General features: G+C 38.5%; 2 protein-coding genes across 4 annotated transcripts in view; one reads left to right on the top strand and one right to left on the bottom strand.

Moving 5' to 3' along the window:
• MNS1 (meiosis specific nuclear structural 1) overlaps positions 1 to 5,073 on the top strand; it is a 7,576-nt gene extending 2,503 nt beyond the window's left edge. For both annotated transcript variants that reach the window (XM_048317446.1, XM_048317445.1), the window contains 5 exons: positions 599 to 815; positions 894 to 1,001; positions 1,858 to 2,115; positions 3,014 to 3,139; positions 4,760 to 5,073. In XM_048317446.1, the coding sequence (XP_048173403.1) occupies positions 599 to 815; positions 894 to 1,001; positions 1,858 to 2,115; positions 3,014 to 3,139; positions 4,760 to 4,858 (808 nt within the window). In that variant the 3' untranslated portion in view covers positions 4,859 to 5,073. The remainder of the gene's footprint in view (positions 1 to 598; positions 816 to 893; positions 1,002 to 1,857; positions 2,116 to 3,013; positions 3,140 to 4,759) is intronic.
• Positions 2,991 to 27,829, bottom strand: TEX9 (testis expressed 9). Of its 2 annotated transcripts, XM_048317443.1 has the most exons (12): positions 27,749 to 27,829; positions 27,576 to 27,661; positions 26,695 to 26,758; positions 25,449 to 25,519; positions 21,637 to 21,685; positions 20,623 to 20,708; positions 18,953 to 19,131; positions 15,106 to 15,188; positions 12,632 to 12,805; positions 8,668 to 8,802; positions 8,045 to 8,179; positions 2,991 to 6,401 (listed from the first exon to the last, which is right to left on the bottom strand). In XM_048317443.1, the coding sequence occupies exons 1-12, from the start codon at positions 27,791 to 27,793 to the stop codon at positions 6,324 to 6,326; spliced, it is 1,185 nt and encodes a 394-aa protein (XP_048173400.1). In that variant the 5' UTR covers positions 27,794 to 27,829; the 3' UTR covers positions 2,991 to 6,323. The 2 variants fall into 2 exon arrangements, with proteins under 2 accessions (XP_048173400.1, XP_048173401.1); XM_048317444.1 differs by lacking the exons at positions 18,953 to 19,131; positions 20,623 to 20,708; positions 21,637 to 21,685; positions 27,576 to 27,661; positions 27,749 to 27,829.

Raw genomic sequence — 27,829 nt, 5'->3', positions numbered from 1 at the left:
CACATTTTACTAATAAGAGACTGACTTGCATGAATTTTCCTGTTGAAACATCAGAATGTCCCAGTCAGTCTTGTGTCCTTGTTCCTCAAATATGAAATCCAGCTTTATTTGCAGGAGGGCTTCCAGTGGGCCCATCATGCTGGACACGACAGCATATTACATATTTCTGCCTTGCCTTGTGTCCCTGCCTTGCCACCAGATGCTGTGTTTGCATGTCTTAGGAACAGGGAAGGAGGTTTCTCAGGGCAGGGTATTGGCGGGGGGGGGGAGAGTTTTGTGTAAATAAAAAGTTTAGGAGTTGTGGTGCCATTTGGCTTTCTTTTCTTCTCTTTGATGGGGCATAAAATGCAGCAGCAGCGAGTAATTTTGTGTACAGTCTGTCCTCTGGAAAGGTGTTAGATATGAGATTCCCTTCTTCAGGCAATTCATTACTAACTATTTTCAATTTAGCTATCTAGTTTTTAGCCAAATGGTTAAGGAAAGTAATTTAAATGTTAGTTTCTGGAATATATTGTTAATGGCGAGCATCTGGTTGATTTAACGTTACTCTGCAGTATGTTAAATGACTATTTGAACTCTTTTTTTCCATCTTCTACAGGGAAAAACAACGGAAGTTAGATAAAATAAAAGAAACTCAGACATATATTGAAGAGTTTATAAAAGAACAAGCTATCTGGAGGAAAAGGAAACAGGAAGAGATGGAAGAAGAAAATAGGAAAATTATGGAGTTTGCCAACATGCAACAACAAAGAGAAGATGATTGGATGGCTAAAGTTCGAGACACTGAGGAGAAAAAACAGAGAGTTCAAAACATGGTATCAAAAATTGAAATTGTAGAAAAAATTGTTGTATGTTTTTGTCTTTCATTTAGAAACCTTTCCTTTTTGTTATAGGTTGCCAAGACTATGGAAAGAGAAGAACAGAGGCGTAAAGAACAGGAACAAATCCGCCAAGATCTGTATCTGGAAAAACAAGAAGAGATTGAAAGGAAGAAGGAGATGGTAAGTGCTGGCAGGTACATGAAGGGTTTTTTTTACACCCTTTGGATATCTAAGTCTGCAGTGTTTTTTGTGACTTTGGGATGTGTTTGAGGGACGCCTTGAGCCCTTTTTGGACTGTGAGCTATCTCAAAGCAAAAGGCTTAATTCTGATACGGTTTTAAGAGTCTTAAATGAATTTGAATTGTTCCCAATTCTATTCTAGCACAAAGTATTTATTTTCAACTCTACTTCCTGAATGTTCTCAGTCAGACAGGCAGTTTGTACATTAGCTTAGGTTTTGGAGGGAAAAATTTGTACTTTGAGTTTCCTTTTCCATTCCTAATGTATTTGTTTTAATTTCAACCAGGAAGACAAGTGAAGGTTTTGAATACCCTTATGGCCCCATTTATACATTTACTTATCGTGTGAAGGAGAATACCAGTAACTTGGAAGTTTAGGTTTTAGCAAAGTAGTATAATTATCTGCTTTTCTTCTGCATTTCCATTTCCTATGTGCCTGGCCACACTCTGTCTTACCTTGCTGTGGGTGAAAAACAAAACGTAACATAGGTTGAGATACCAAACACTGCTATTTTTAGAGTGTTGTTCAGGATGACTGTCTTGTTGATTCCCTTCATCATAGCGGGGGAAAAAAAATCTCCTTTTGTTTTGGACTTAATTTTCAGAATCATGTGATATTTGCCAAGCTGATTAATACTGGAGAGCACTGTCAGATATGGAATGTTTGCTCCAGTTAGTTATGCTAGAAGTTAAGAACTACAGTAAATTTATTCCAAGATAAATGGAGTAGATTGGCTGCTGCTGCTCAGAATTTTTCAATGTTCAGTAATACTGCATTTTACTAAATTCCTTTATAGGCAGAAATTGAAAAGAGAATAAGGCAGCGCCTAGACTTAAGGCAAACATATGAAGAGCAAGTTGCTCTGAAGGCAGCAGCACAACAAGCTATGAGAGAAGAGGAGGAAGCCCTCCGGCAGCAGATTTTGGCCAAGTTTGCCGAGGACGATCGCATTGAGCAGCTGAACGCGCAGAAACAGAGAATGAAACAGCTTGAACACAAAATGGCCGTGGAGAAAATTCTCGAGGACCGTCGCAAACAGCATATAGCAGAAAAAGTAAGAGTTTCGTATGCACCTTTGGTTTGAGCAGAGTGTTTAATATGGGAATACTTGTGCTATCCTAAGGGACAATGCTGGTGTTGCTAGGGAAAGGTGATGGGAATTGCAGGGGGGGAAGCAGGACTTTGTTTTGGTTTCTGACAAGAGAAAAGTATTTTTAGAGCTAATTGTTTCTTGTTGCTCAAGAGGCTGGGGTCAACACCATCCCTGGCCCACCGTGTAGCTGATGTGCTGTGCAAATACCTCTTCAGGAGCCATGAGATCAGCAACACAACTGCTGTCCAGTTCCACATCCCTGGTCAGCTGCACTGATAATGATGTCTGAGGAGTCTTTAGGTTAAGTCTCTTGAATTGAGATCTGAGGAAGAAAAGGTGTAAGCTGAAAGCAAGACACAGAATCCCATACTGCTGTTTTCATAACTGTTTATAGGGTATAAATCACCTGTGTAATGTGAATTACAATTTCCAGTCATCAATGTGAGAATTCATACCTACTGCACCTTTTCCTGGATTAGAGCAGTAGGACAGGAACAGACTAACTTGTCTGAGAGCCAAAAAGCCACCAGAACTGAACATTGCCTGCCTTCAAAATGGCTTCTGACACCAAACACTTGGACAGCAGACTCATCCCATGACTTGCCATTCAGTTTTCTGATTTATCTAGATGAGATTGTTTTCCAGTTGCCAAACAGGTATTGTTTAAACAGTGCTTTGTGGGGTTTTTTTACATACACTTTCCATTCTTTTCAAGAGAATTTCCTGTGACCAGGAATTAGTAAGTGGAAGTTCAAAATTTACTCCACTAAAATTTTTGTCTTTATGCTGTGGTGGATAGTGGTGGAAACAAATGTTCACAAGAGCTGAAACAGAACTTGGGAAAACTTGTTTATTGTAGGAGCGTGAACTTGAAGAAAGAGAGTTAGAGAAGAGGAGACAAGCAAGTATCCGTGCAATTATTGAAGAAGAGAGACAGAAACTCTTGAAAGAGCATGCATGGAAACTGCTGGGTTATCTTCCTCGAGTAAGTGAATTGTATTTTAAACACCTTTAATATCTGTCCTGTAAATTGATATTCTCTTGGATAGTTCAAGGTGAAGTTGCAAAACTGTGCAAGTTCCTGGAGTCAGTGGATGTCCTTATTGTGTTAGCTCACTTGCACTCACCTCTTCCTTTTTCTTTTGAGGTGGGACGCATTTACAGTACTGCTCTTTCTGCTGAGGGGCGTTGGGCTCTCTGGCACTATTGATGCCTTGTACAGAACTTGCTGAAAGCTTCCACAGCATTTTGCACATCCAGTGTTTGAAATATGGAATGTGAGTTCTACAGCAGGGCTTCTCTAGCCAGAAAGGGGTCCACCACATCTTAAAACCTGTTTCCACCAAATTTCTCAGCTGGGGTTTTGGCAGCAATTTCTTGCAACTCTGGCTTGTCTGCCAAATATTCCATAACTATGGATTCTGCAGTAGTGCAACGAACTGCAGCATTTACAGAAGCATTTCCAAGCTTGCTCTGTTTGTCCCTGTATTTTTAAAAGTTAAAAAGATGGAAGCAGTTATTGCAATAGGAATAAACTACAATTTCTTTCGTATTGTGCTTCATAATTGGGAAGATCTCCTAATAGTACACAAATAAACAGAGAGCTGCCTTAGGGATGTAAAAAGGCATTTACAGTAGGGAGGGAGCTATCCAGCTGGTTAAAGAAATTCTGCAATCTGGAAAACATTAAGTAGAGCAGAGTTTCATTTTTATTCAAATATTAATACAATTATTGGTGCAGGAATTTGTAACACTTGGAGTGAGTTGTTATCTAATATAGATTTCATTAAAGGATAACTCAGAGTGACAACATTTTGTATACTTCTCTGGTTTGAATTTGCTGCTGTAGGAAGCCTTGGCAATTTCAATGTCCAAGGCTCACATATGTGCCATGTATGATGTTCTACTTTTCTGTTCTCTGCTTCAACACTGTGTCTGAGTTGGGTGCTCCTACATCACATTACTTCACTGAAAATGGTTAAATAGCAAAGTGCTACCAAATCCAAAACTTTCCAATATAAATGCAGTTTGTAACTTTTTCCTCTTTTTTAAATGCTGCAAGGTATGTTCTGTGGGTCATACATATTTTTAGCTGTAAAATTACTTTAGAAATTTAGATTTCCAGGTGCCCCACTTCTCTTCTCAAAAACATAGTTTTTGATTAAGTTGTCCTGCATTACTTGATTTCCCAAGTTATTTCTTTGTATGAGCTAATACCAACACAGGTAAAGGTGGAGACAGAACCCCAGCCCAGCCAGGGCCTCTTTTCACTGCAGTTGCGTGATTTTACTAAACCTGCTCCTGTGCTGTACTGACTGCAGTCACTCAGTGAGCAGTCACTCCTGTGAGCAAGAGAACGCAGCTAAATGTTGTCTTTTGGCAAAACAAAAAGGGTCTCTGGGTTAGCACCAATTTGTAACTCATCTGCTCAGGTTTTGTGATGGTTTTCAGGCTTGATTTTCAGGTTTGTTTTGAAGGTAACATAACAGTATTATGGATACCATTATGGATGCAGTATTTGCTTCCATGGAAGATTTCAGAGATCCATAGTAATCTCTCTACTTTGTTTTACCTTCTGATGTGTGTTTCTTTCCTATTAATGCAGGGAATACTCAAAGACGAAAATGACATTAACATGCTTGGAGAAGATTTCAGGTTGGCGTACCAACAGAGAAGAGGTAATGAACTTCCAGAAGAGAGCTGAACCTTCCCCCAGCTCAGCTCCTGCTTTTACCACTAGGTGTCAGCTGCTTCCCAGTGAAAACTTCTATTTGCTGTTAACAGTGAGGAATTCCTCTTTAGCAGCATTAAAAGCCTTGCTTTTAAAACCGAAGTTCTAAACTGTGATGAGCAGTTAGTTTTACATAAGTGTGTGCTCCACTTGCATTTTTCACAAATAAACTGTTCTGGAGTTCTCAATTATTCTCAGTTAGCCATGTAGCAATGTTAGAAATGTTTTCTTCAGCAACACAGCAGAAACCTAAGCTCGCGTGTGTATTCCAGTCTGGACTAAAGGATTCTCCTAACGCACGACTTCTGGGAACATGTGGCTGTCCTGACATTACACTACTACAATCCTCATCCAAATGTAGTGTCTTATCTCCATGAGGTAGGTCTGAGGTCCTTCACTGGAAGGTTCTAAGCAGAGATGTTGTTCCATTCTGAGGTCAGAACCACTGTTTATACCTTTCTTTCAGTGCATAAACTGACTAATTTTTATCCCATGTTCTTTTTCACTTACTCTGAGGCAGGACTCCATTGCAATAGCTGAGGTCTGGCAGAAGTTCCTGCAAGCAGCACAGGCTTGTATTGCTCCTGTTCATTAATGTATGCACAACAGGCTCAGCTCATCTACCCTGAATCTGTTTTCTAGTTATTGATTACAATGATGACTAATGAAGTTGTTAAGGATGTAATGCTTGTAGAGCACCTGTGAATGTGGAGTCATCGCTCCTGCCTGTATCCCAAAGCAGCAGCTGATGGCCAGGGAAAGGTTTAATATTTTCACCTTGACTGAAGGAACACTTTTACACAATACAGCTCTATGGGACTGTGGAGGCAAGTCTCATGTATAGTTATGCCAGCCAGGGGCTAAGATGTAATGGCTAAAACAAGTTATGGTCGTTTCTATAAAAGAGCTCTTGGTGCTTAAATTAGATGCCAGACCAGCTAGCTTTGAGGGGAGATCTGTTACAGAGAACAGACAAGGCCAATTTTCCAACCATGTGTTTTAAAAAGGACATGACATTTTCTTCTCAACTGGATCACTGGTTAATTTATTTCTGTTGCAACAAGGAATTTTCTGAGACTAAATCCTGACTTCCTTGGATTGAATATTACCATAGGTAAGGTACAGTTTTAAATGCTAAAACAGAGCAAACTGATAACCAAGTTCACTTGTTGGACTATTCCTTGCATGGTCTGAGCTTCTCTGCTCCTTACAGAATGGGCAGTTTGGCCTGGCAATGAAGTAGAAATTTGTATTTCATATGACATTACAACACAAGCTGTCAGGCTTACAAAAGTTAAACAATTTAAACGTAAGTAAAATCAACAAAATCAATTCAGTGGGATATACAGTTATTAACTATTAACAAGGACTCATATACAATCTCAAAATAATGTACTGTCTGACTCCTCTTTCGAACAGGAGTTGCTATTTAATGGGATCAATAATTTCCCCATTCAAGAGCTTTCATGAATTCCTCTTCGGTAAAAGAAAGCATCTTGGCAGCTTCAATGTGCATCTGGAAAAAAAAAAAGAGCAGAAGGTAAAATAGTGTGAATGACCAATACAAAATCCTGGATAACTGGGATATTTTATGTGTTTTAATGAAGCACAGAAATTCCTGAAAATCTGACAACTCTTGTCACTTCTAAAGAACACGTGTAAGAAAACTGGTCGACGTTCTTTCAAGCTGATCAATATACAATTTAACATTAAAGCTATTACAAAGCAAATCATCCTACTCCTGATATTTAATGTCTTTAGGGAATTTTTTCCCTCTATCATTCTTCAGGCTCTGTCTGCTCTGTGCATCTGAACCTGCCACACAAATACTACACAAATAGCCAAATAAGGTTTTTCTAATTCATTCAACAAAAGGCCTGTCTGAAGCAGACTTGAAGTCCTTCCACTGATTGTGAGTATCGATCACATGTGAGCTTCAGCTGCCCTTCCCCAGCGCCTTTGGCCAGAAGCTGCAAGGCACAGGGTTAGCCCCAGTCTCATCCACGTTCCTCCAGTCAGTCTCTTCAGAAAGGACAATTCACAGCATCCTTCATCTGTGAGTAACACTTTTTGTAAGAAAAGTTAAGTGGCTTTCTTTCCTATCTGCAGTTCTGATACAGCATTTGTAATTGTTTAAAAATGTATTTAATGCAGTTTGTGACACTTGTCTGAGACGATGGGTTTGGTTCCCAGTCAGAACAGAACAGAAATGCTGCTCTGTGACACCCATTTCAGTGAATTCACGTTCCAGAGGACAATGAGCTACCTCATCTATAAGAACGTATTTTGAGTGAATGCTGTGTAGCTTTAATTCTCAAAATAAACTTGCAGAGCTAGAAGGGCCAGCCAAAGGCTGAGCTAGTACTGCTGCTGTTAGATGAATCCCCAGGATCTACTCTGCATCCTGTTACTGCCAGAAAAATTCTCTTGCACTGGAAATGCACAAGCAGCCCTGGTTCTTTTTATTCCATGTACCTGTCCTCCTTTGCCCTGTGTTGGGGAAGTATTCTAGATTCAAGGGTGTAGTTTCATATTGCAATTCCCAGTTCTTAGGATAAATGTGTGTATTTCGCTCCCTGAAGTTGCCACTTCATACAGAACTATTCTTCCTCTAGGGGCTCAACAGCTTCGAAAGTGTTTACTAAATGTCTGGTGATCACTGAGTACTCAAAGGGTAAATAAAATGTTCTACTTTCTTATCTCCAAGGCTGGCCTTTCTTAAAGGGGGTTCTGTTTAACAAGCCACCATACATTGCTTGCTTTAGCTGTCTTACAGCTTTGGTTTGAGAGTGTAAGAAATGCACTGACTCCATCACAAAATGAATCCCATGAGATTCAGCAGAGTAAGAAATTGGAGGTGACCCAGTCTGTTAAGGTCCTGTCCAGACAGCTATGCAGCCCATAGCTCTCCATGTCTCATGCAGCCTCAGAATGAAAACTGATAGAAATGGCTGCACACATCCCAAGTTTTTAAGTGAAAGCTGTGATGGAACTAGTAAGTGGAAAATTGTTCAATTTGGGCAACATCTCTTAGTATACTTTCCTCTCATTTTAATTTCCTTCCATGTAAACTCACAGTTTTCAATATTACTTTATTGGACAACAGACACATTTAGCTAGAGGTTGTTAACTGAAATACACCCCTACTCTGCTCCTTACCTTTTGTCTCTTCAAAATATCAATTAACTTTAACTGCTTTTTAAAACCTGTAATTAGCTCTCCTTTTTGTTTCTGCAGTTTCTTGTTTTCTGATTTTAAGTCTTCAATCGTTTTGAGTTCTTGGTTAACTACATCCTACCAAGGGAAGAAAAGGAGAAATGTATTAATTATGAAAGTGGTGCTTTAATCAATGAAACCTGGCATTACATAAGAAAATGACAAACAGTAGCCACACATGACACTTCTGAAAAGAAATGGGATTAATCAAAATACTCCCACATCAAAGCTTAAAAAAGAAAAGAAAATCTTGGCAGTAAGAGCTGTGGTTTGCCTTTGTATGTATTAGGTATGTATGTGTACTTCTCTTTCTAAACGTGTCTCATTTTCACACAAATGAGGAAAATCAGAAAGGCTTTAACTTCATTCTGTACATTTCCTCCTCCTGCAGAGGTTGCAGTAGTGTCAGCTAAGATAACTTATTGGGCCTTTTGTGATTTGTTCCGAGTTAATTTTGGGGCTGCCTATAAGAGATATGATGCTTCCAAAGCCCATCAAGCTTTTTGTCTCATTCTAGCATTACTGAGTGATTACAGACTGGAATTTCTTTTCCTAAGCCACAGTACCTTGTTGCTTTGCTTCAGTTTATTAAGCTCCACTTTATACTTCTCCACTTCTTCCAAGGCCCTGTTTAAACGAACCTCTGTTGCACTCTGAGTGGCTGCAGCCTGCTTTTGGGCACGCTTTAGATTCTCCAATTCCTATTTAAGAAAGGACAAACCCAATAAAAACATCATGATATTAATGGTGTTTTAATGAATCCTGTATCAACAACACACTTACAAAAAGGCTCACCCTTGAAAGCTGAAGTATGTGAACTTCTTTGGCCTGCAGATAGAATCTGTCTCAAAGACAATTCTACTGTTAAAACATCCCCTTCTCCTTTGAAATCTTGAAAAAGGACCTTTCTCATCTTTTTTTTTTTTAAGCTTCTCTTGGAATAATTGTGAAGCTGATCATGTAAGACCACAGGACTGACTGAAAAACCTTGTATGATCAGTCAGAAAAAGAGAAAAAAAATCACTGTGTCCACTCTGGGGCAGATTTTGGAATGGTGGCTCATGTTCCCAGCTGCTTCTTCCCACCTGTTCCTTTAACCTCTTTGCCCCAGAGATTACTACATGCAATTACCACCAAGAAGTTAAAGCAGCCTACTGAAGATGGCTGAGGGTAGTAACTATTTCATCTGGCAGAAAATAGTTCATCAAGTCTTATGGCACCCATCAAAACAGTTGTCTCTTGACTCTGCTGACAGTATTTCATAGTGCTGTAAGTGGGGAAATGAGAGAAAGAGACCAAGTTGAGGAACAGAATAATGAGACTAAAGATCAGGGAATATAGATAACAGACAAAGTAAAAGAAATAAACAATTCTGGCAGAAAGAGCACATCCTGTGTTTTATGAAAAAGAAATAAGACTTTCTCTTTAAACTATCAAACTTATAGTAATGGGCACAGAAAGCTTCTTTTAACCAACTCAAGGTAGAGAGGGGGCTTCCTGATAATGAGGCAGCCCTCAGACTGCCTCATTTCTGAGTAATTCTTCTATTTTCTCAATTCTATACCTGCTCTGTGGTGGTTACTTAAGACTTCGACATCATTTATCCAAGAAATACATACTAATTGACCTCTTTGTCTTGTATCAAGATGATGGAGCTGTGAATTAAGTCAACTGAATCTTTTGTGCTATGTATTTTATTCTGCATTAATATGAAAAGCTTTGGAATATAGTCTTTAAAGCATTAAATGACCAAAAAAAAATAGTCTATATGCAATGCAAATTACTTATCCACTAATCAGATCATTTAATGAAAGAATTCTAAGAATTCTTTTAGGGATTTTTGTCATTTACTGTCATACGTAACACCTTATCAAGGACTTTTCTGCAGGTCATCCAGTGAAGGTATCTTGTTAAATATAGTCAACTCCAAGTTTTTAATCTTAAAAATGCCTGAAATAAGTGTCTTATTTTGTAACTAGGCAAGGTTTCTGCCTAAGTCAAAGCTGGATTAGTTTTCTCACATAATGTTTCTCTAAGAGGGGAGAGAATAAACTACTTTGTTTTAAATTTGTATCCCATTTCAGTTGCTGGATTTTCCCCACTGTTCTGACAGGGCTGAGGCACATCATGGGACATCAGCAGGGGCTGTGATAGCCTATGAGTAACCCTCACCAGGCCATCCATCCTCCCAGCAGCAGTGCAGGCAGCACTGCTACCTTTAGGAAGTTCTCCAACACCTCCCCAAAAAACAGTTGAGAGAGAACATGTACTTAACATCAAGCCTTTCTTCAAGGCAAGTGATAAACCCCTGCACAAAGGCCTAAAAAGAGTAAGAGAACAACTTTGGTGTTCCCCTGACTGCTATCTAATGTTAGAGCTGAGCTGAACACACAAAGGAAGGAATGTTCTTGTAGACCAGTGGTGAAAAAGAGATGGGAGAGGTGATAGCATTTATTAGATCAACTAGATAGAAAAAAATTTGAATGCTGGAAAGAAATGGATGAAAGTTTCTGGGAGCATCAGAATTCAGCTGCTGCCTTAGGTGAGTGCTGCAGCAGAAATGTTTACAGAGACCAAACACCAAAAAAATGAGATGTAAAAATAACAAAGTAGTTACCATGTTTCAGGTAAATTGTGAAAAGCAGGTGAGAATCTTTGCTTAGGCACATACAAAAAGTACCTGGGGCATTAATGAAGTTACAAAAACTTGATAATCTAGGGAGTATGGGGACGTATGTATCACAATGTAGGTCTACTATCATCTACATTGCAACAACAGAAAAAGCAATAAAAGCCCCAAAATCAGAGGTTACATTTGTGCTCTCTCAGCTATACAGAAAACTTTCTTTAGACCGCAAGTAAGATTTGTGAGAGTTTAGCAGCACAGTAGCACCATTTCAAGCCTGTGTTCACAGGAAATTGCTTTTAAATGTCTAGAATTGAACTACACTACATTAATTAAGTAGGGTTGAATAATACTTCATATCTAAAAAATAGAGCAGTTTTCAGACTCCTAAGTCCACAAGAGATAAAAGCAGTTACTGCAAAATTATTTTTACATGCATGGTCTTTGCAGTTAGGTAATTTATTATAGCAGAAAAACTATGTAAAATAACTTCTGAATTAGAGAACCTTTCATTACATCCATTTGCTTTTTTTGCTGTCTTAGTATTTTAAAGAATTACCACTATTTTTCATGATCATGACTGATGGGTAACTTTGGTGAATTCTAGAAAACACAACCTATGAGGAATAATTGAAGCAACTGAGGATGGTAAATCCAAAGCAAAGACCAGTGAGGGAAGTGACCATATTCTGGATATGGTACCAGTACACTGGAAGTGAATAAACTTTTCATCCCATTTCCTAAATACTTTGTGACTGTGTGCAAGGAAATGGTTGAAATTGCCATTCCAGAAGGCTTTAAGTACAGGTTAAACAATCTTATGTCCAGGATGGTTTGAATATAATTTGTTCTGTCTTGCTTTAAGATAAGGGACTAAATGACTGTAAATCTCTAGGCCCTATTTGCTGTGAGCTGATGAGTAGGATAAATACTGGTACTGAATATTTTTTCTGACAGAATCACAATCAGTGTAAGGGAACTTAAAATCTCCAAGTATCTGCACAAAAAGAACACGAAGACCATGTTAGTGTTAAAATGCCAGAACTAAGGAACAGTAAGATACAAGCATACCCACACAAATCCATAATATGATTTAATGGAAGTATGAGACTTTGATGGGCTGAGTTGAGTTCTATTTCCCCCAAATTTTTAACTGAAACATTCTCCTGGTTCTATTACATGTACTACACAACATTATGTATATTACGTGGTTTTGAAGTCAACCCGTCTAGCTCTGAGGAATTAAAGAAAAATATGTGCTGCCCTTAAGATTAAGTTCCAAACAAACAAAGCTGTGTATGCAGCCATCTGCTGTGCCAGGCACGGGCACCACTGTGCGTGTGTGGGACAGCAGCAGCCACGCTCACTTGGCCTCAGCCACTCTGGAGTGTCTGCTTGTCCAACAGTCCATTTGCAACAACAAAGACATCCCTTCCTTTACCTGCAGAAGATACTATTATAAGCTGCAGGTGCTTTTTAAGAAAATGTTCATTAGGTTCTACAGCTTACAATGGAACTTACAGAAGCAATTTTTAAAAAATTATAATTAAAACCCGAAAAATGGAATATCCTTGCACTTTTCAGGATTCCTTTTTATATTTGACAGCAGTTTCTGAAAAGGTAGTTTTGTCTCTTGTGGGTCTTTTACACAGGAATTTAATTTTAAAACAAAGAAATATATGATGGTAGAAGCAGAAGATGAGCAGTTAGCAAAATATATTATTTCTTCCTTTTAAAAAAAATTATTAGGCCATTTAAAAATACAATTTATAAAGCTATTAACAGACATTGAGACGCTAATCAGGTCATTGGATACAGCTCTTACCAATCCATCAGGGAACAGAGGGTAATTTGATGTGGGTTTTTCCCTTATTTGAGATAAATGAGACTAATATCTACAATACCTTTTCTAGTGCAGTGACCTCTTGTTGTAACCCTTCATTTTTTTTGTTTGCTTCTTGTGACAACATTTTGTACTTCTCAGTCTGAGACTGCTGCAGGCTGATTGTTCGTTGCAGTCTTGTGTTTTCTTCTTCAGTATCTTTAAGCCGAGTTTCTAAATTCTGATTTTCATCATCCTGTATGGCAGTAATTAGCAAAAAAACCCAGCTAAATTATTGCAAGGAAGCAGAAGGGTAATGCAGTAATAATGTCTTGTAAATAAAAGGTAGTAAGAATATATATGCTGTAGATCTAGAAATAGCAACAAGTAAGACTAAGGAAACAAAACACTGTTGTACCAAGCTAATACTTTAAAAACCAGTAACACTTGTCTCATTTAATTTTCTGCAGTCTTTTACTTGAAAGTGTCTTGTAGCACTATGTAAAACATTTCTCATAGGCCCAAAGGTTTTGCAAATAATCAAAATGTTATAGAGTAATATGAATAACAGTGGCACATAGGTATTTTGTGGCAATTTCATGAGAATAGCTAAATGCACACATTAGGAAAAATTATGGGAAAAGGAAGAGAATGTAATTACTGATAAACCAATCCATTATGTTTTAGGATATTATCTGGTTTTGACTTAAAAGCAAGCTAATGATCCAGGCTACATCAAGTATTCAAATTTAAGATTCTCTTAACATGAAGTGAATCCCGTACTAGATTCATGACCTACTGGCAATTACATCCCACATTAAGCATTATAATTCAAGGCATTTTTCTTTTATAACTTTTCAAACTTTATAAGTGAATACTAATTTAGATTATTTCAGAGACACATTATGCCCTGCTTTTCTTTAAGAAAAAGAAACCAGGCACGTACAGAAATGGAACTTATGTGAAAAAAGTCTCTGCTGTTCTCTCAGCCCCTTGGAATACAAGCTTCCCACCTGGGAAATCTGTGCTTTATCCTAAGCTTCTCATGACTTCATGCACCTCAGAAACTCCCACCTCTTTATATTTAAACAGAATTACTGCTTCCTTATAACAACTGGACTGTGAATTGGAACCAAACTCAGAATCTATCTCAAGGCTTTGTCAAAATGAAGTTTTTGGGACCTTCTATGTAATAAAGTTACTTTCACACCAGAGAAACTAGAACCCAAAATGATACATTTACATACAAAGTGCTAAGGGAGCAGGACAAGAATAAGTACAAGGTTGTCTGTCATCTGCTACAGTAACTGAATTCTGTAGTGGTTTTGGCATGGAATGATGAAGTTCAATAGCTACTGACAAAATTATACTTGATTTGAAAATGAAGATGTCTTTAAAATCTAATGTAACAACTTTCTTCCGATCACAGCATAAAAGTATTGAAATGCAGAAGCACCTGTGTTGATAAAAATAAAGTACAGATATAAAATATCAAAATCTAATTACTTCTGAAGATCTTCTTCATGTACTTATCTCAAAAAACTCATTTAATATCATCCTGCTCCTTAATGCTAAATTAAAAGCTTGTAAGAAAACATATAGGTGTTTTGCCATATGTTCTTAATGTCATAATCACATTTGGGCCTGGGGAATAGGTGGAAAAAAACATTCTGAAGTTAAGAGACCACAACTAAAAATAATCCAGTTATGTAAAATGGAAAGTTTGTTCAAAAACCTTGCTTGATTACAAATACATGAATAAGAAGTGATCTCTCTGGCAGACACATATGAACTACTTAAGGTTTTACAGCTCAAGAGCTGTTTGAGCATCACTTTAAAATATATTGCCAGACAGTGCAGATCATAAAACTCACTTGTACATTCTAACTGTGAAATATCAGTGTAGCTTCACAATGCCTTAAGTTCAGTCTAATCTGCCCAAATATGTAATTCCAAATATTGTCCTCTGCATCAACTGTACTACTCTTGAGAACAGAGACTCATCTCTTGATTACAATACTCCACTTAAAATGGAAGCTCTTTCCACGCTTGATCCACTGAATACACTGAAAGCACCCAACTGTATTTTTCAAGCTTTTGTATTTCTCAAGCTGTTCTATTTCTCATTCTACCCTAAACATCCATCTCATCCCAGCGGCTGGCTCTGGGCACCACTCTCTTTCTCTCTGCATACCACACTCTGCATTTCACTGCTACTGTTTCTTCCTTCTTTTTCTCAGGCTCTGCTCTCCTTCCCAGCAGTGATGGTTTAGGACTTTGCAGCACCATACTGGCCCTACAGCTGGGGCATATCTTCATTCCCAGTGGTTCTTTCTGGCCCCAAATTATTTTCCATTAAGTGCCTTTTGCAAGCTTTTAGCCCAAGATCACATACAGAAACTACCACCCCTGACCCTAAATTCATAGGGTATTTAAAAAAAAATAGAACTTTTAACTCTTAATATTTGAAAAGGAAAGGTTGAGAGAATTCTGTTTTGTGTTTATTTGTTAAAGAGGAACCTATTCCATTTCTACATTAAAAAATTCATCTCTTACCTTTTTTCTGCATTCAAACACTACACTTGCCAGGTCTTCCTGTGTCACACGTAACTTTGCCTTAAGAAATCTGATTTGGGCTTCTGTGAACATAAAAAGTTACATTTAATATATTTATACAAGTACTCATTATTCAATGCAGAAAAGAACCAAAACTGATGCAAGAACTCACTTTCATCTTGTATTTAAAAACACAATACATTGTTTATAATTATTGAAGAGAAATAGACAAAAACTCAGATTTCTAAAAAGGTGTTGTGGGTTTCTCACTCTTAGGCAGAGCTTTGTACAGATTTTTTTCTTTTAATGACTGAATTTGACATCTTTAAAAGACTCATAATTCTCAAAATTGAAACTTGCATCGTACCATGCTGTACATGACAGAACTTACTGAGTTTGAAGTCAACAAAACTATATTGTAGGGCATGCCTACCTTGCAATCCAGCTGGAGCTGCAACTTCTGTAGTTACAACCAAAGTAATTTTAAACTCTGCACAACAAGGAACTCGATGTAGACTGCAAACCCCTCTTAACAGGTAAAGATCCCTCCCACACAGTAGTCTATGCTTTTTTAAAGTACACTGCTAACATTCTTCAACTAATAGTTTAAAATTAAATCCATTTAATCAGATGGCTTTTTCAAATGAAATACTTTCTTGCTCCTGGACAGCTAAGAAATGGACTGGCATGATGAAACAAGCTGTATGTGAACAGTCTGTTCTCATACTTCCTATTCCCCAGATCATTCACAAGGAACTTCCACAGGCATAAAGCATGGAAACAGTCTGAGGATCAAGTTGACTAACACAGGAATAACCATTATTCACAGTAGCTACAAGGGGAAAAGAATAAAGTGGAGGAGGAATATCTGGATCTAAGAGTGGAGAAATGGATGGGTACATGTGTTCATTTGCTGTAACAGGAATTCATTTACTTTCCCTCACCTTCCCTCATCAATTGCAGCTTAAGCTCTAACTCTGCAGAGGCCAGTAGTAAGTACAATTTAGGAAAACACCATGAAAAAATACGATACAGACTGACTTTTGTTCCTCCCATTGTATCCTTGCTAGCTTCTGGTAACTAGTGGCTATCAAGATGGAGACTATAATGAAGCCTTCATGTTCCCACAATCTCCTTTCACGAACTTCTATACAATTGTTTGATTTACTTCATAAAACATACTGTAGTTTGGCATTTACCATATCCTTTGGCAATGAGCTGGCTAATTTAATTATGCATTATGTGAAACACTTAGTATAGCTCCCTTTAAATCCAATTTAATGTGGCATTTACTAGTGTTTGCACTAGAGAAAGACAGCTTTCCCTTTACCATTACTGTTTTCGTTACAGATCTTTCATATTGCCTTTAATTGTTTTGTTTTCAAACTAAAGATTCAAATTCAAGCTGTTCTACACTTCTAATTGCACTGTACACTCTGAACTGTATCTTTGCTAGTTCTACATCCTGGATTTGAGATGGGGTGTGCAGAACTCTGTGCCATTCTCAAGATGGGGTAGCATCAATTATATAATAGCATAATGGTAACAGTACAATATTGTTTTCTGTTATCTTCTGAAGGACTTCTAAAACTTAATTTGCCTTTTCCACTGGGAACAGGCAATAAGTTTATGCTTTTGGAGATTGTTTAGTTATCACTAATTAAGGTAAATCCACTCAGTAGTAGGTGTAACTGGAGCTGTGTAGTAGGTGGGATTGGATAGCTGTGTTTTCTGTCAGTGTTACTCAGCACTCTTTAATACAGAATACAAACTTGTACTCCACCACCTCACTCAGTACCATGAGATTCTTTTGCAATACTTCAGCATCAGTTTTAACTACCCTAAAATCATTGTTTCACAGACAAATTTCTTTACCAGCTCTCAATGTAAGCTCCATGACAGATTCCTCTAGGGCTATACCACTACCTGTAAAAACTGGTTGTTTTTCACCATTTTGTTTCCTCTTTTACTCAGCTATTAGTCCACAGAAAACTTCTGTCTTATCCAGCTGTGTGTCATTAAGAGCACTTCGTAGTAAAACTTGTGAAAATTCAAGGGCACAACTAGAACCAGATCACTCTTGGGAGGTGCCTATAATCCAGATAATTTGAATTCTGACAAGGGGTAAAGATAATTAAACAATTAGCTTCCTAACTGGTCAATTTTAATCACCTATGAGGCTGATAAGGGGGAGTATCACTTCATAGGATGGTCTTAGGTTATAAAGTAACCAATGATTTAGGGACTGGTAAAGAAGAAAAGGACATCTGAGAGACTCTGATACCCTACAAAAAAGAATCGCTGTCTTGAATTCTTGAGATAAGCTGAAGATTAACATGAAGTGCAACAATTCAGATAGTTATTCATATGTGTTTTATCATTAGATAAAAATAGACTTTCATGTTTCAGCCTTCTTTATGTCTGTGTGCTTCTATCATTGCTGGTTACTGCAGACTTGAATTATAACCCACAAAAACAGTCCCAGACTAAAATGATGTCTGAGCTACTGTGTTGGCAGAAAAATGGCTGCACTGTGCTAACCTGTGATCATGAAATACAGGGAACCCAATTCTAGGAGGAGTGCTGCAAGAAACTCAGGGAAAGGACAGTGCTATGAAATCTTATCAGCACGTTGGGCTAAATAGATGGGCACAGGCACACAGGCCTAAGGAATCCATTATGGATTATCCCTCTCTGTAACAGGGCCTGGTTAATACCTGTGTCTGCTTCCTTGTGAACACTCTAACTGTTCGAGGAGTCTGGCACTGCTGGAATGCTCTGTAATAGCTTATTCATCACATTAAGGAGGCATTCAGAGTGTTCTAAACAGTCAATATCAAATTCAAAATGCAAAAATTAATCCAGAGGATTTTTATTTAATCATTAAAGTTACAGAAACAATCCTCAATACTCCAATACATACCCTTGGTCCCTGATTACAAGGCACTAGCAATAACTCTTCTTGAGTTGCCTTGAATTAATTTGGTTTAAGTTTCCAATGCAAGACAAAACGATTGTTTTTTGGTTCAGGAAGAGAACGATAAAAAAGTTATCTGAGGGTATGGTTAGGGAGACTTGGTAACAGAAGATATACACAGAATTATATGAGGTTAGAAACCAAGCTACCTCTGTGTTGGCATGCTTGTTGACATCAAGCTGTTAGATTAAAAGGAGAGGGCTCGGGCACTTCGTGCTACTGCAGTGAGTCTCTGACTTCATGCTCACTTTAGCATTGTAAGGAACTACACAAACTCACTTTTATCACACCGGAGCCACAAAGACAGATGTGTGTCATGCCTTCAGCCTTGCTGGCAAATGCTGCAATCCCTTCCCTGCTCTGTTTCTAGGACAGACATTAACACACCATTGGGAGTGAGAAAATATCTGGAGGATTCGAATTCAAGCACTGTAGCTGAAACATTACCTCGTTTCAGCCACTTGCTAAGATCCACAGCACTGGTCTGAGGAAAGGCTTTTGCCTCTAAAGGCAGTCTGTGCAGAGACTGAAGCTCATCTTTTTGGAAATACAAGCTTAGCATCATGTACTTCTGTTTCCCCAGTGAAACGAATCAAATGCTATGCATTTATTCAACATACATAACCATCCAAACACCCCCCTACAAAGGTGAAAAGGAAGATAATAATTCACTTTTCTACATAATCATTCATATGTGACCTGATCTTCCTCTAGGACTATGTAAAGAGGAAAAACCTTCTTTCCCTTTAAGTTAAGGGCTTTAGAATTTCTGTAATTTTTACAGAAACTCCTTTTGTCTCTCCCCAGGAAAACCCATTTCTAACAGTCACGAAGCAAGAATAAAGGTAGTAACCATGGAAGGAAACTTACCCATTCCCATTTCATTTCCAACCCTTGGAATAATATCATCATCTTGACAGTCTGGTAAGACTCCTTTCTTTAGTTTTTCTTCAACTTTGCTTATTGTTTTTGTTAAAGAAAAACCTATGCAGTCTTCCAGTACTGCAACACCATCAGCACTTTGTACTTCCATGTTTCTTATTTTTGAACTAAAAAATGAAAAATCTAGATTTTAAATTTATAATACATTATATTTTTGTAATTTTTTTTGTATTTGCTATTTTTAAGAGTGTAAAGTTATTTACATAGTGCAATTTCATTACCTGCATTCATATGAAAGATGCATCAATGGCAATTTCTCATTTTCTTTCTGTAAGATACCTTTACCATATTCCACATAAATAATTATAGGATTCTTACATACTGTAATGTAGAAGACACAGAAACCACTACCATTTTCAACTGAGAAGATTGTGGCATGGTCTTCTCATCTCAACAAATCTGTAACTAAATCACAGTAAAGCAAAGAAACAGAGGAATGTTCTATTGGCTTTGGATACTATCCTCTGTTTTAATTTCTGCTCTTTCCACCCCCCACCACATAATCTTGTAGAACTCTGTTGCCCCTGGATGTACTCCTACCCTACCACAATTTCTGCATCATTATGCCCAGCCTAGGAAACTTCACTGATCCTAGAGGTTGCATATCAATATTTTCATAAAACCAGAACACAGGGTAACACATCACCTACACAGGGTATCTCCTCTGCTTTCTCCTATAGAAAGGTAATCTTAGTTCTCACAGGATCTGAAGCTCCTAACTTCTTATTCCAACATATGCTCATTCCAGTGCAGCCTCCAAACTCCTTCTAGCTCCTAACTTTCTCCCACAAATTTGGGGTTGCCCCACAGGCTCTTCATCTGCACAATTCCACTTCTAAATCTCATGATGGGGGGTGCCAGCATGACAGCCTCCCCTGAACTGCCCAAAGGAGGTCTGAAGGGCCTCCAGGGATTTCCAACTCCTGTAAGACAGTCTCGGCCTCTGTCAATTCCATGTCCTGCCACCTTGAAGACAATTTTCATCCTATTTTGGTATTATGCCATATCCCATGGGAGTTTTAATTTGCTCCCAGGATCTTATGGATTTTGACTCTTCTCTCTTTGTCCAGATCTCCATTTTTTGGTTTTACAACCTTGAATTTGCTACCTACAGAGCTGAAGCTTCTCAGCTTGGAGCCCCTGACAGCTGTGTTGTATTACTGAGCCTCTTGTCCTGTGAGCCCAAGATTCACTACAATAGAGGAGGCCCTTCAAGGCCTCATGTTTCCCAGCACCAGTCTGATCACAAATCAGGCTGTAGCACCCAAGTGTGCTCTCCCAGGTTGCCTCAGGTGCTCTATTTTTGCTCGTTGGACTTCCTTTCATTGAAGGAGTTTACAGAATTTAGCTGTCAGCCTTGAGAAGTGCTAAAGCAGAAAGCAACAGTTTCATTGGTGTATTATTAATCACATACGTTCACTGATAATTTTTGGTGCAAGTAAACAAAGATAGCCACATGGTGGAGCTGACTGAGGAGGACCAAAAGTTTGATACATTTATTTGTATAAATATAAAAGCATACATGTATAAAATAACTTGATAGACAAAAATAGCAACTACAAGATTTCATGACAAACCAAATGAGATGTTTGGTATACCTTGAAGTTGTTCTTTTTCCCTTACTTGCAGACCATGGTCTGTTCTGAGCTGTGGGCGCAGAAGGAAATTTCTTCTTGTTTTCTACCTAAAAGTTTTTTCAGAAATGAGTGGGGCATTATTATTACTGAAATACTTTTTTCTAGGGTTTTTTTTCCTTCTTCATATATCCATACTCAAGAATAGTTTTCCAAGTATGCTTTTCAAACTTTCAAAATGACGTCTCAGTTTTATTTGCACTCATCTTTAGCTTGCAACTTCTATGTCTCTATGCCCTAAATGTAGTATACCCAATAGTCATTGGCTTGTGAGAGTTTTTCCACACATACTCATAATAAATCTATGCACAAGCAAGGCTCTGAGCTTTTATCAAGGTATTAATTACTGGACGTCATTATACCTTCAAAAATATGGTATTTTATGAATTATTTTAATCTTATAATGTCCCCATTGAAGGAAGACTTAACAATATTTCTGTTACTTTCACCCAAATATTCTTAAGAAATAAAAGGGTTTTCTACTGTATTCTGATAAATAACTGCAGACGGTATTTTAGAAGCTTCAGCTCACCTCATGAAAGCTTCAATATAGTTGTAGTTAGAGACTATTGAGATTGTTCCTAATCTCATTTTTCCATTATATTTTCTAAATTCAGTTACTCTGACTGTTTATTATTACATCTAGAAGACACTGGTACTGCCGTTAGTAGTATACAAGTGAGGGAGGAAAGAAAGCAAGAAATTAATTATATTCGAATATTTTGCACTTGGAATTCTTAATCTGATGTTCAAAACACAGTATTTCTCTCTCAGCTGAAGAGACAACAAAATATAAACATTAAGCATGATGTAAGTTCCCTTGACCACCAGTGGCAGTGAGGAGCCCTGGTAACATTGTCCCTGCATCACTTCCCTTTGTCTTGCCACCCACATAAGCCCCAGTGTAGCCTCAAAATCACTAGTTATTATATATTGAAATTATGCTAGAAAATAAATTAACCAGGATAGTTTTGGTACCTTGGCAAGTGAGTGTGTAAGAGATGAAACTGTGGGACAGAGTGGATCTCTGCATTAAAAAAAAAAATAAATTAATTCACTGAACATCTATAATACTGTAAAAACACTTTGCAGTTAAAATACAACCCCCCCTCTCAGAATCAGGAGAATAACATTTTATATGTCTAGAATAAACAATATAGCTAAGGTAGGAACATACTGAGGTCAAGCATAAATTCAGTCTCATTCGCTGTCTGCCCAGTCTACCTCATCTGCGACCCAAGTCACCTGGTGAGTCTATGGTATCTAATACAACAGTACTTATGTACCAGAATCCTGATCTTGTCTCTTGGAATTCAGGCTACTGGCTTGTTAGATCAATGATTCCCTGTACCAGGGAGTACTCAGCCAGGAAGCAGAGAGTTACAGCTTCCCCAGGACAATCCAGTACCAAAAATTGCCAGCAGCTCACTGAGTAACACCTACCTGACACACAAACCCCTAAACTCATACAAACGAAGTGAAGATAAACCAGCATCCTCTACATCCTGTGAGCAGGTAGCTCCACCTGTCCTAGCAGGGTCAGACTGACTGTTGTCAGGTCAATTGACAGGGACTGTCAAAGGAATATGAGGTGGAGCAATTTATAAATAAAGCCTCACAGAATTTTCTCTGAAATAAGTATTATAAATATGGTATGCATTTTACAGGCATGGAATAAAACCAGGAATAAAAAAAGCAGCTTTCTTATCTGCTTATTTGGCTGAAAACTGTGCTTCTTAGTAACTGAATTTCAGGTTAAATTATTATTTTTCAAGTCTATTGAAATTAAGTAGAAAGATTGAGCATGCTGTCTACTAGTCAGGTCAAATACCTTGTCAGATATAGATATAGATATATATATATATATATATGTAGATAAATACATTAAATTTTGCTTTCAAAATGAGTTACGTGAATGTATATTATTGCAATGAAAGGCTATTTTTTAACTACCCTTTATAAATTTTTTACTTCAATGAAAATGCTGGCTTATAAAAGATTTTGAATAAAATTTTAATTTCTGGCTCATCAAATCACCTAATTTTTTTGCCAGGCTGATTTGAGCAAATGTTTAGATCTTGCCTTTAAAAATTTCACAGACATTCATCAACAAGAATTATCTGCACAAAGCTCCATATTTTATTAATCCAAAAAAAAAAAAAAAATCCCCAAAAACCAACCCCTCTCCCCCCGAAAAAAAAAAACCTGGAGAAATCATCTGTGTGTAGCTGGCAACAGACTTCAAGAATAGGATGATTAGTTTTTCTCTATTTACCCTATTTTCCTCATGCTTCCTCCCTATTGGTTAGCTCTAGGAGCATGCAGAAGGTGAGGATTTGCTGCCACAGAAATAGCAGTTATATGTTATTCTGAAAAAACCTGAAAATACAACATGCTCTATACTCAAGAAAACAAGTATGTTCTTTCCCCCAATAGACTAATTTTTTCATACTGTATCTGTTGTCTTAGGGTCGCCTCAAAAAATACAAAATAGAAAAAACCCAAACACGAACAAAGCAAAACAAAAAACCCAGCCTCACTGTATCTCTCAAATCCTCTAGCTTGTTTAACCCTAATGGTTTCTTTCCTGTTCCTCATTCCTGACAGCCCATTTTGAAAGCCTGCTTTCCAGCTGTGTGGCTGTACGGTCGGTGAAATGACTGTGTAAATCCCACAGAGGCACACAGACAAGCAGCCCGGGCTGTGTAAATCCCGCAGAAGCGCACAGATGAGCAGCCCGAGGCCGTGGCAGCCGGGGTCACGCACGGCTGCTGCCGCTCCATCCCGATCCAGCCCTTTCCGCCGCCTGCTCCCGGCCCGCCCCAGCCCCCAGCCCGGGCCGTGGCTGCCCATGCGCGGCCCGGCCCAGCGCCCGCCGGGCGATGGCTGGAGAGGGAAAGTGTAAACAAAAGCTCGTTGTAGTGCGCTCTCACCGGCGCTGCTGTGTTGCTACGTAAATCAAATTTCCCTGCAAAAAATATCCTGTAAGAACTCCAGAACAACTTCATTTAAAATACATGCTGACTTGGAGAGTGACTCAAGTATTTGTTGTCTTTTTTTCTACTTCGCTTACTCATTTGTTTTTTCCTTTCAACCTGTCATTTTTTTCCCCTCGATACCACCTCTTTCTTTGCTTCAGTTCCTCCCTTTCTTTCCAGTTGCTTTAGTGTTCATTCTCCTTAAAGGAATCAATAGAAATTTCAAGGAGATATTTCAAAAATACCTCAAGTGCTTCCTTTAGATTTAAGGCCCATCTGCTTGCACACTTTAGAAAGAAAAGAATTTTTAATTAAATATTAAATGCTTGGAACTAATCTAATTGAATGGCCTCAGTGTTCACTCATGGATAATCAGTGTGCCTAATTCCTAGCACACATTTCCAGTTTTTTTCACAACAGCATGCGATTTCCAATCTTCTCTCATGTAAATGTTTACCAGAACACTATGTTTACCAGACTGTGGTTGTTTTAAGGTGTTTTAATTTAAGTTCGTAATTGGTAGGCCAGTTGATACTCTGACATGCTAATTGCCCTTCTTGTTTCTTTTTTTAAATTCTTCCAACACTTTAATTTCTAATGTGTACCATCAAAGCTAGTAATTCCCTTTGTGCGGCTGAATCTTCCAATCACATTACTTAATAAAGCAGCCCTAAAACTCAACTCCAGTTTGAAGTTCTTAAAAATTCTCCGTCTAATGTTCAAAATCTATCTAACAGAACATAAAGTGAGATCCAGAATTTGTTTAAAGAGCATGATTATACTGATGGATAACACATTAAGTTTCTTGCCCATCACTCCCTCAGCTATGGCTTTAAAATAGGTCAGGAATAATTTTAATTGTAGTAACAAACTTTTGCTGGTAGTCAGGCTTCTATCATAGAAGCTGACTTGCTGTCACACCTTTTTGTGTACGGAAAACTCCTTTTACTTTCAGAAAAAATGTCTTTGCTTTTATTCTACACAAAAGTAACTATTTGATCATCTTTATCAGACTTTCAGATACACTATTTGAAAAGTTTCCCAACTGCAGCTTAACATTTGAAGCATTTTGTAGTCTGTTCCTGTATCCTTCTTATCCCGATTAGTGGCATCATAAATTTAGGAACCTACAGATCAGATCCTTGATAAACTGTGTATTAATCTATCTTAAGTTCACCCATTTCCCACACTACCAATATACAAACCCTTGAACAACTAAGAAATAATAATGCCCCTGAATGACTAAGAGAATACAGCCATGTCCCCACTCCTGAGCTGAGGGGTTTGAACACTCAGGTTGTGATGATCCAGGCCAAAGGCATGCGGGCCCCAGCACTGTAATGGTATCCACATTCCAGAGGGTGGCAGCTCAATGTTTTCGGGTCTTAGGGTTTTGTGTTTGTATTCATCAGGCATTTCCTGTCCCAGGAACACTTAGGCCAAGTTAAATGTGAACCAGGATCTATTCCTTCACTTTGTCAGCTGAATTGTTAAAAACCATCCACTGCCAAGTGCCTACTGTTTGGTACTGCAGTGAAACCTGTTACCTTACCTTGCTCTTTTACAAGTAGTAAGTATCTTAGTATCTTAGATAGAACATTCCAGCAAAATTAAGCCTTCCATGAAATAACAAGGAACAACACTTGCTTAGGATCACTTTTTTTTAAATAATAGGAAAAAATTTAAGACTTCACCAATGCAGTATGCAGCAAAGACAGATAAAACAGGAGCATGATTAGGACACAATTTAGGGTGTGCAGAATCAGTGTGAGGTTCCTCACCAATTATGCACAGCAGTTGTAAAGCACATACCTTTGTCTGTCATCTTCAGGTGACTTACTCTGTACTGAAACTGGCTGGGATAGTATCTTCTGTTGGCCTTTCTTCATTAAGAAAAGAAAAAAATCTGGTTGATTTTGGGGGAATATAATCTATTAAAGATGAATTACCTATTTGTAAATCACAAATCACAGTAACTACAGTCTACTATGGAAAAGAATGGAAGCTATAGTCTACTGTGGAAAAGAACTTTTGAAACACAGGAAAAGATGTCTAAAAATGAAAATGTTGTTGCTATTTTGTTGTTAAATGTATATATGTGCAATCTGGCAGTGCCATGTGGTATATTAAGTGTCCTAAGAATATTTCATCTTCTGCTATATTTAGAGAAGAAAAAACCAGTGGTTTTGTTGTTGCTGTTTTCTAAAGGAAAGAGACTAGATGCTATTTTGGCTGTTTCATCCGCTCCTGTACAAATGCCAAGCATTTAGGCTCAGCTTGTCACTGCTCAAGAGAAGAATATGTTTTCACAGGCCATAAAATTGAAGTTTCAACAGTAGGAGAAGTACATACAAGTACAGCTTTCCAGAATACTTACTAATTTGCTTTTTAAGCCTTGTTTATTTGAATGAATGTACTTACAATGAATATTTCTAATATGCAGAACACCTTCTCCAAACTGTTTTGGGTATAAACCGTAACTTCCCCGTTCCCTTTTTATTCATTTTTCCAACTTTCATATAAAGTCTTGACTCTCTCTGGTACACAGCCACACCAATGTTAAACGATAATACTGATAATAAACAGGAACTTTTTCTGTTTTGAGAAAGTTTCCTTCTTACAAAGTTCATGTTACCTATTTATGTTGCTTATTCTTTGTATCTCTTTCAGCTTGAACAATGTAGATCCTATTTCACTAGGAGGTTACTGTAACAGTATCTGGTTTTCAAATACTAATTTTTAGTATTTAAGGCATAAAACCACCTACAGATACTTTTCTTAAGCAACTAAACAAGTTTTTTATGAGGTTTTATGTATGTATCTGCACAAATGCTGTAGGCAGCTGTGTGAATACCTACCTGATGAAATTATATAGAAACTATTTTTGAATGTGTTTTCAATAGAAGTTTACAACTTTGAAAAGAAATAAAGTAAAGCTTACCTTGCATTTGAAAGCAACATGCTTTTAGTAGTCATGGTCTAAATTTCTTTTGAAGCTCAGCCCTGTGTGCATGCGAATCCAGACTAAATTATGTAACAGTCTGCATAATCTACTCACCATTAGTTCTTCAGCCTGACGCACCAGTTTTTCTGTTTTGGCTTCTAATTCTGCATTCAGTCGCCTGAAAGAGTAAGAATGTTTGTCACTAAGTTTTTGAAAGATTTAAAAGGAATAAATATGAGCATGACCGTATTTTTGCCTGAACTAAGTGAAATTTTAATGATTCCTACAAAGGAATGCCGAAATACACTTCAGGGTATTAGCGAAGTTATGTTTCAACAATTTCCTGTGTTTCAGCCAAATCAGTAGTAATAAAACATATACCCATTAAACAGCAAGGTTTAGACTATAATTGTGGGGGGTGAAGGATGTCTTTGGTTTTGGACATGCCATTTCTTAATACACATTGTATGTCTTTATTTCCTAAAGGTTTTCCGCGTTTAACACAATCCTTCCCTTCAGTATACCCAGCAGCAGGGGTTGGGGAAGGATTCATGTATGACATTGCTTATCATGTAATTAAAGAGGTGTTGCTATATGGATGTACAGATTACAGTAGTGTGGTGTTCCTGCATGTTCACACACAGCCCCTGGTGCTGTGACTGCCAGAGTTTGAGACGTAGCTCTCTGTACACCCTCACCATTCACAGGGGCTGAGCACTAACAGGTAACAGGGCCAGAGCCTCCATGCTTTTAAGCTGTTTTTAACAGGCTTAAGCTTTTATATAGTCATAATTTAGAACTCAAGTCAGTGTTCAAAGTGCAGAAGAACCTCATGTCCAGGCCTAGAGCCTGCCTGGGGCGGCGGTGTCCAGCGGCGCTGGGCGCTGTGCCGCGGCCCCGGGCAGTGCCATCCGCCCTCTGCGGGACCCGAGCCGCGGCACCCGGGTACAGGGGACCGACTGTGCGCTGGTCCCAGCGGGGCAGGGCCTCCTTACTTGTACTGCTCCTCCTTGGCCAGCCATGCTCCGCTCAGCGCGCCGGGCCCCGCGAACGCCGGGGGGCTGCCGGCCGCTCTCCGCACCTGCGGGGAGGATGCGATAGTGAGCGGGGCGGGCTGGGCACGGCGCCGCTGCCCCGAGTCCGAGCCCAGCCCGAGCTGCCGCCTTACCCCGGGGAAGTCCCCGCCCCGCCGGGCCGCGCCGACCGCCGACATTTTGTCCGCGCTGAAGCCGCTATGGCGTCGCCTTCT

Source organism: Corvus hawaiiensis, chromosome 13, assembly GCF_020740725.1.
Source record: "Corvus hawaiiensis isolate bCorHaw1 chromosome 13, bCorHaw1.pri.cur, whole genome shotgun sequence".
Lineage (NCBI taxonomy): Eukaryota > Metazoa > Chordata > Aves > Passeriformes > Corvidae > Corvus > Corvus hawaiiensis.
This window is presented reverse-complemented; position numbering and strand designations above follow the sequence as displayed.

Bases quoted from the DNA above. Each gene is read 5' to 3' on its own strand.
- TEX9 (XM_048317443.1), bottom strand. From the start codon at position 27,793: ATGTCGGCGGTCGGCGCGGCCCGGCGGGGCGGGGACTTCCCCGGG. The intron at 25,520-26,694 runs GTGAGTAGATTA...TTCTTAATGAAG, and splicing joins GTCAGGCTGAAGAACTAATG to AAAGGCCAACAGAAGATACT. The intron at 8,803-12,631 runs GTATTGTAGATA...TTTCTTAAATAG, and splicing joins AGGTCACTGCACTAGAAAAG to GAATTGGAGAATCTAAAGCG.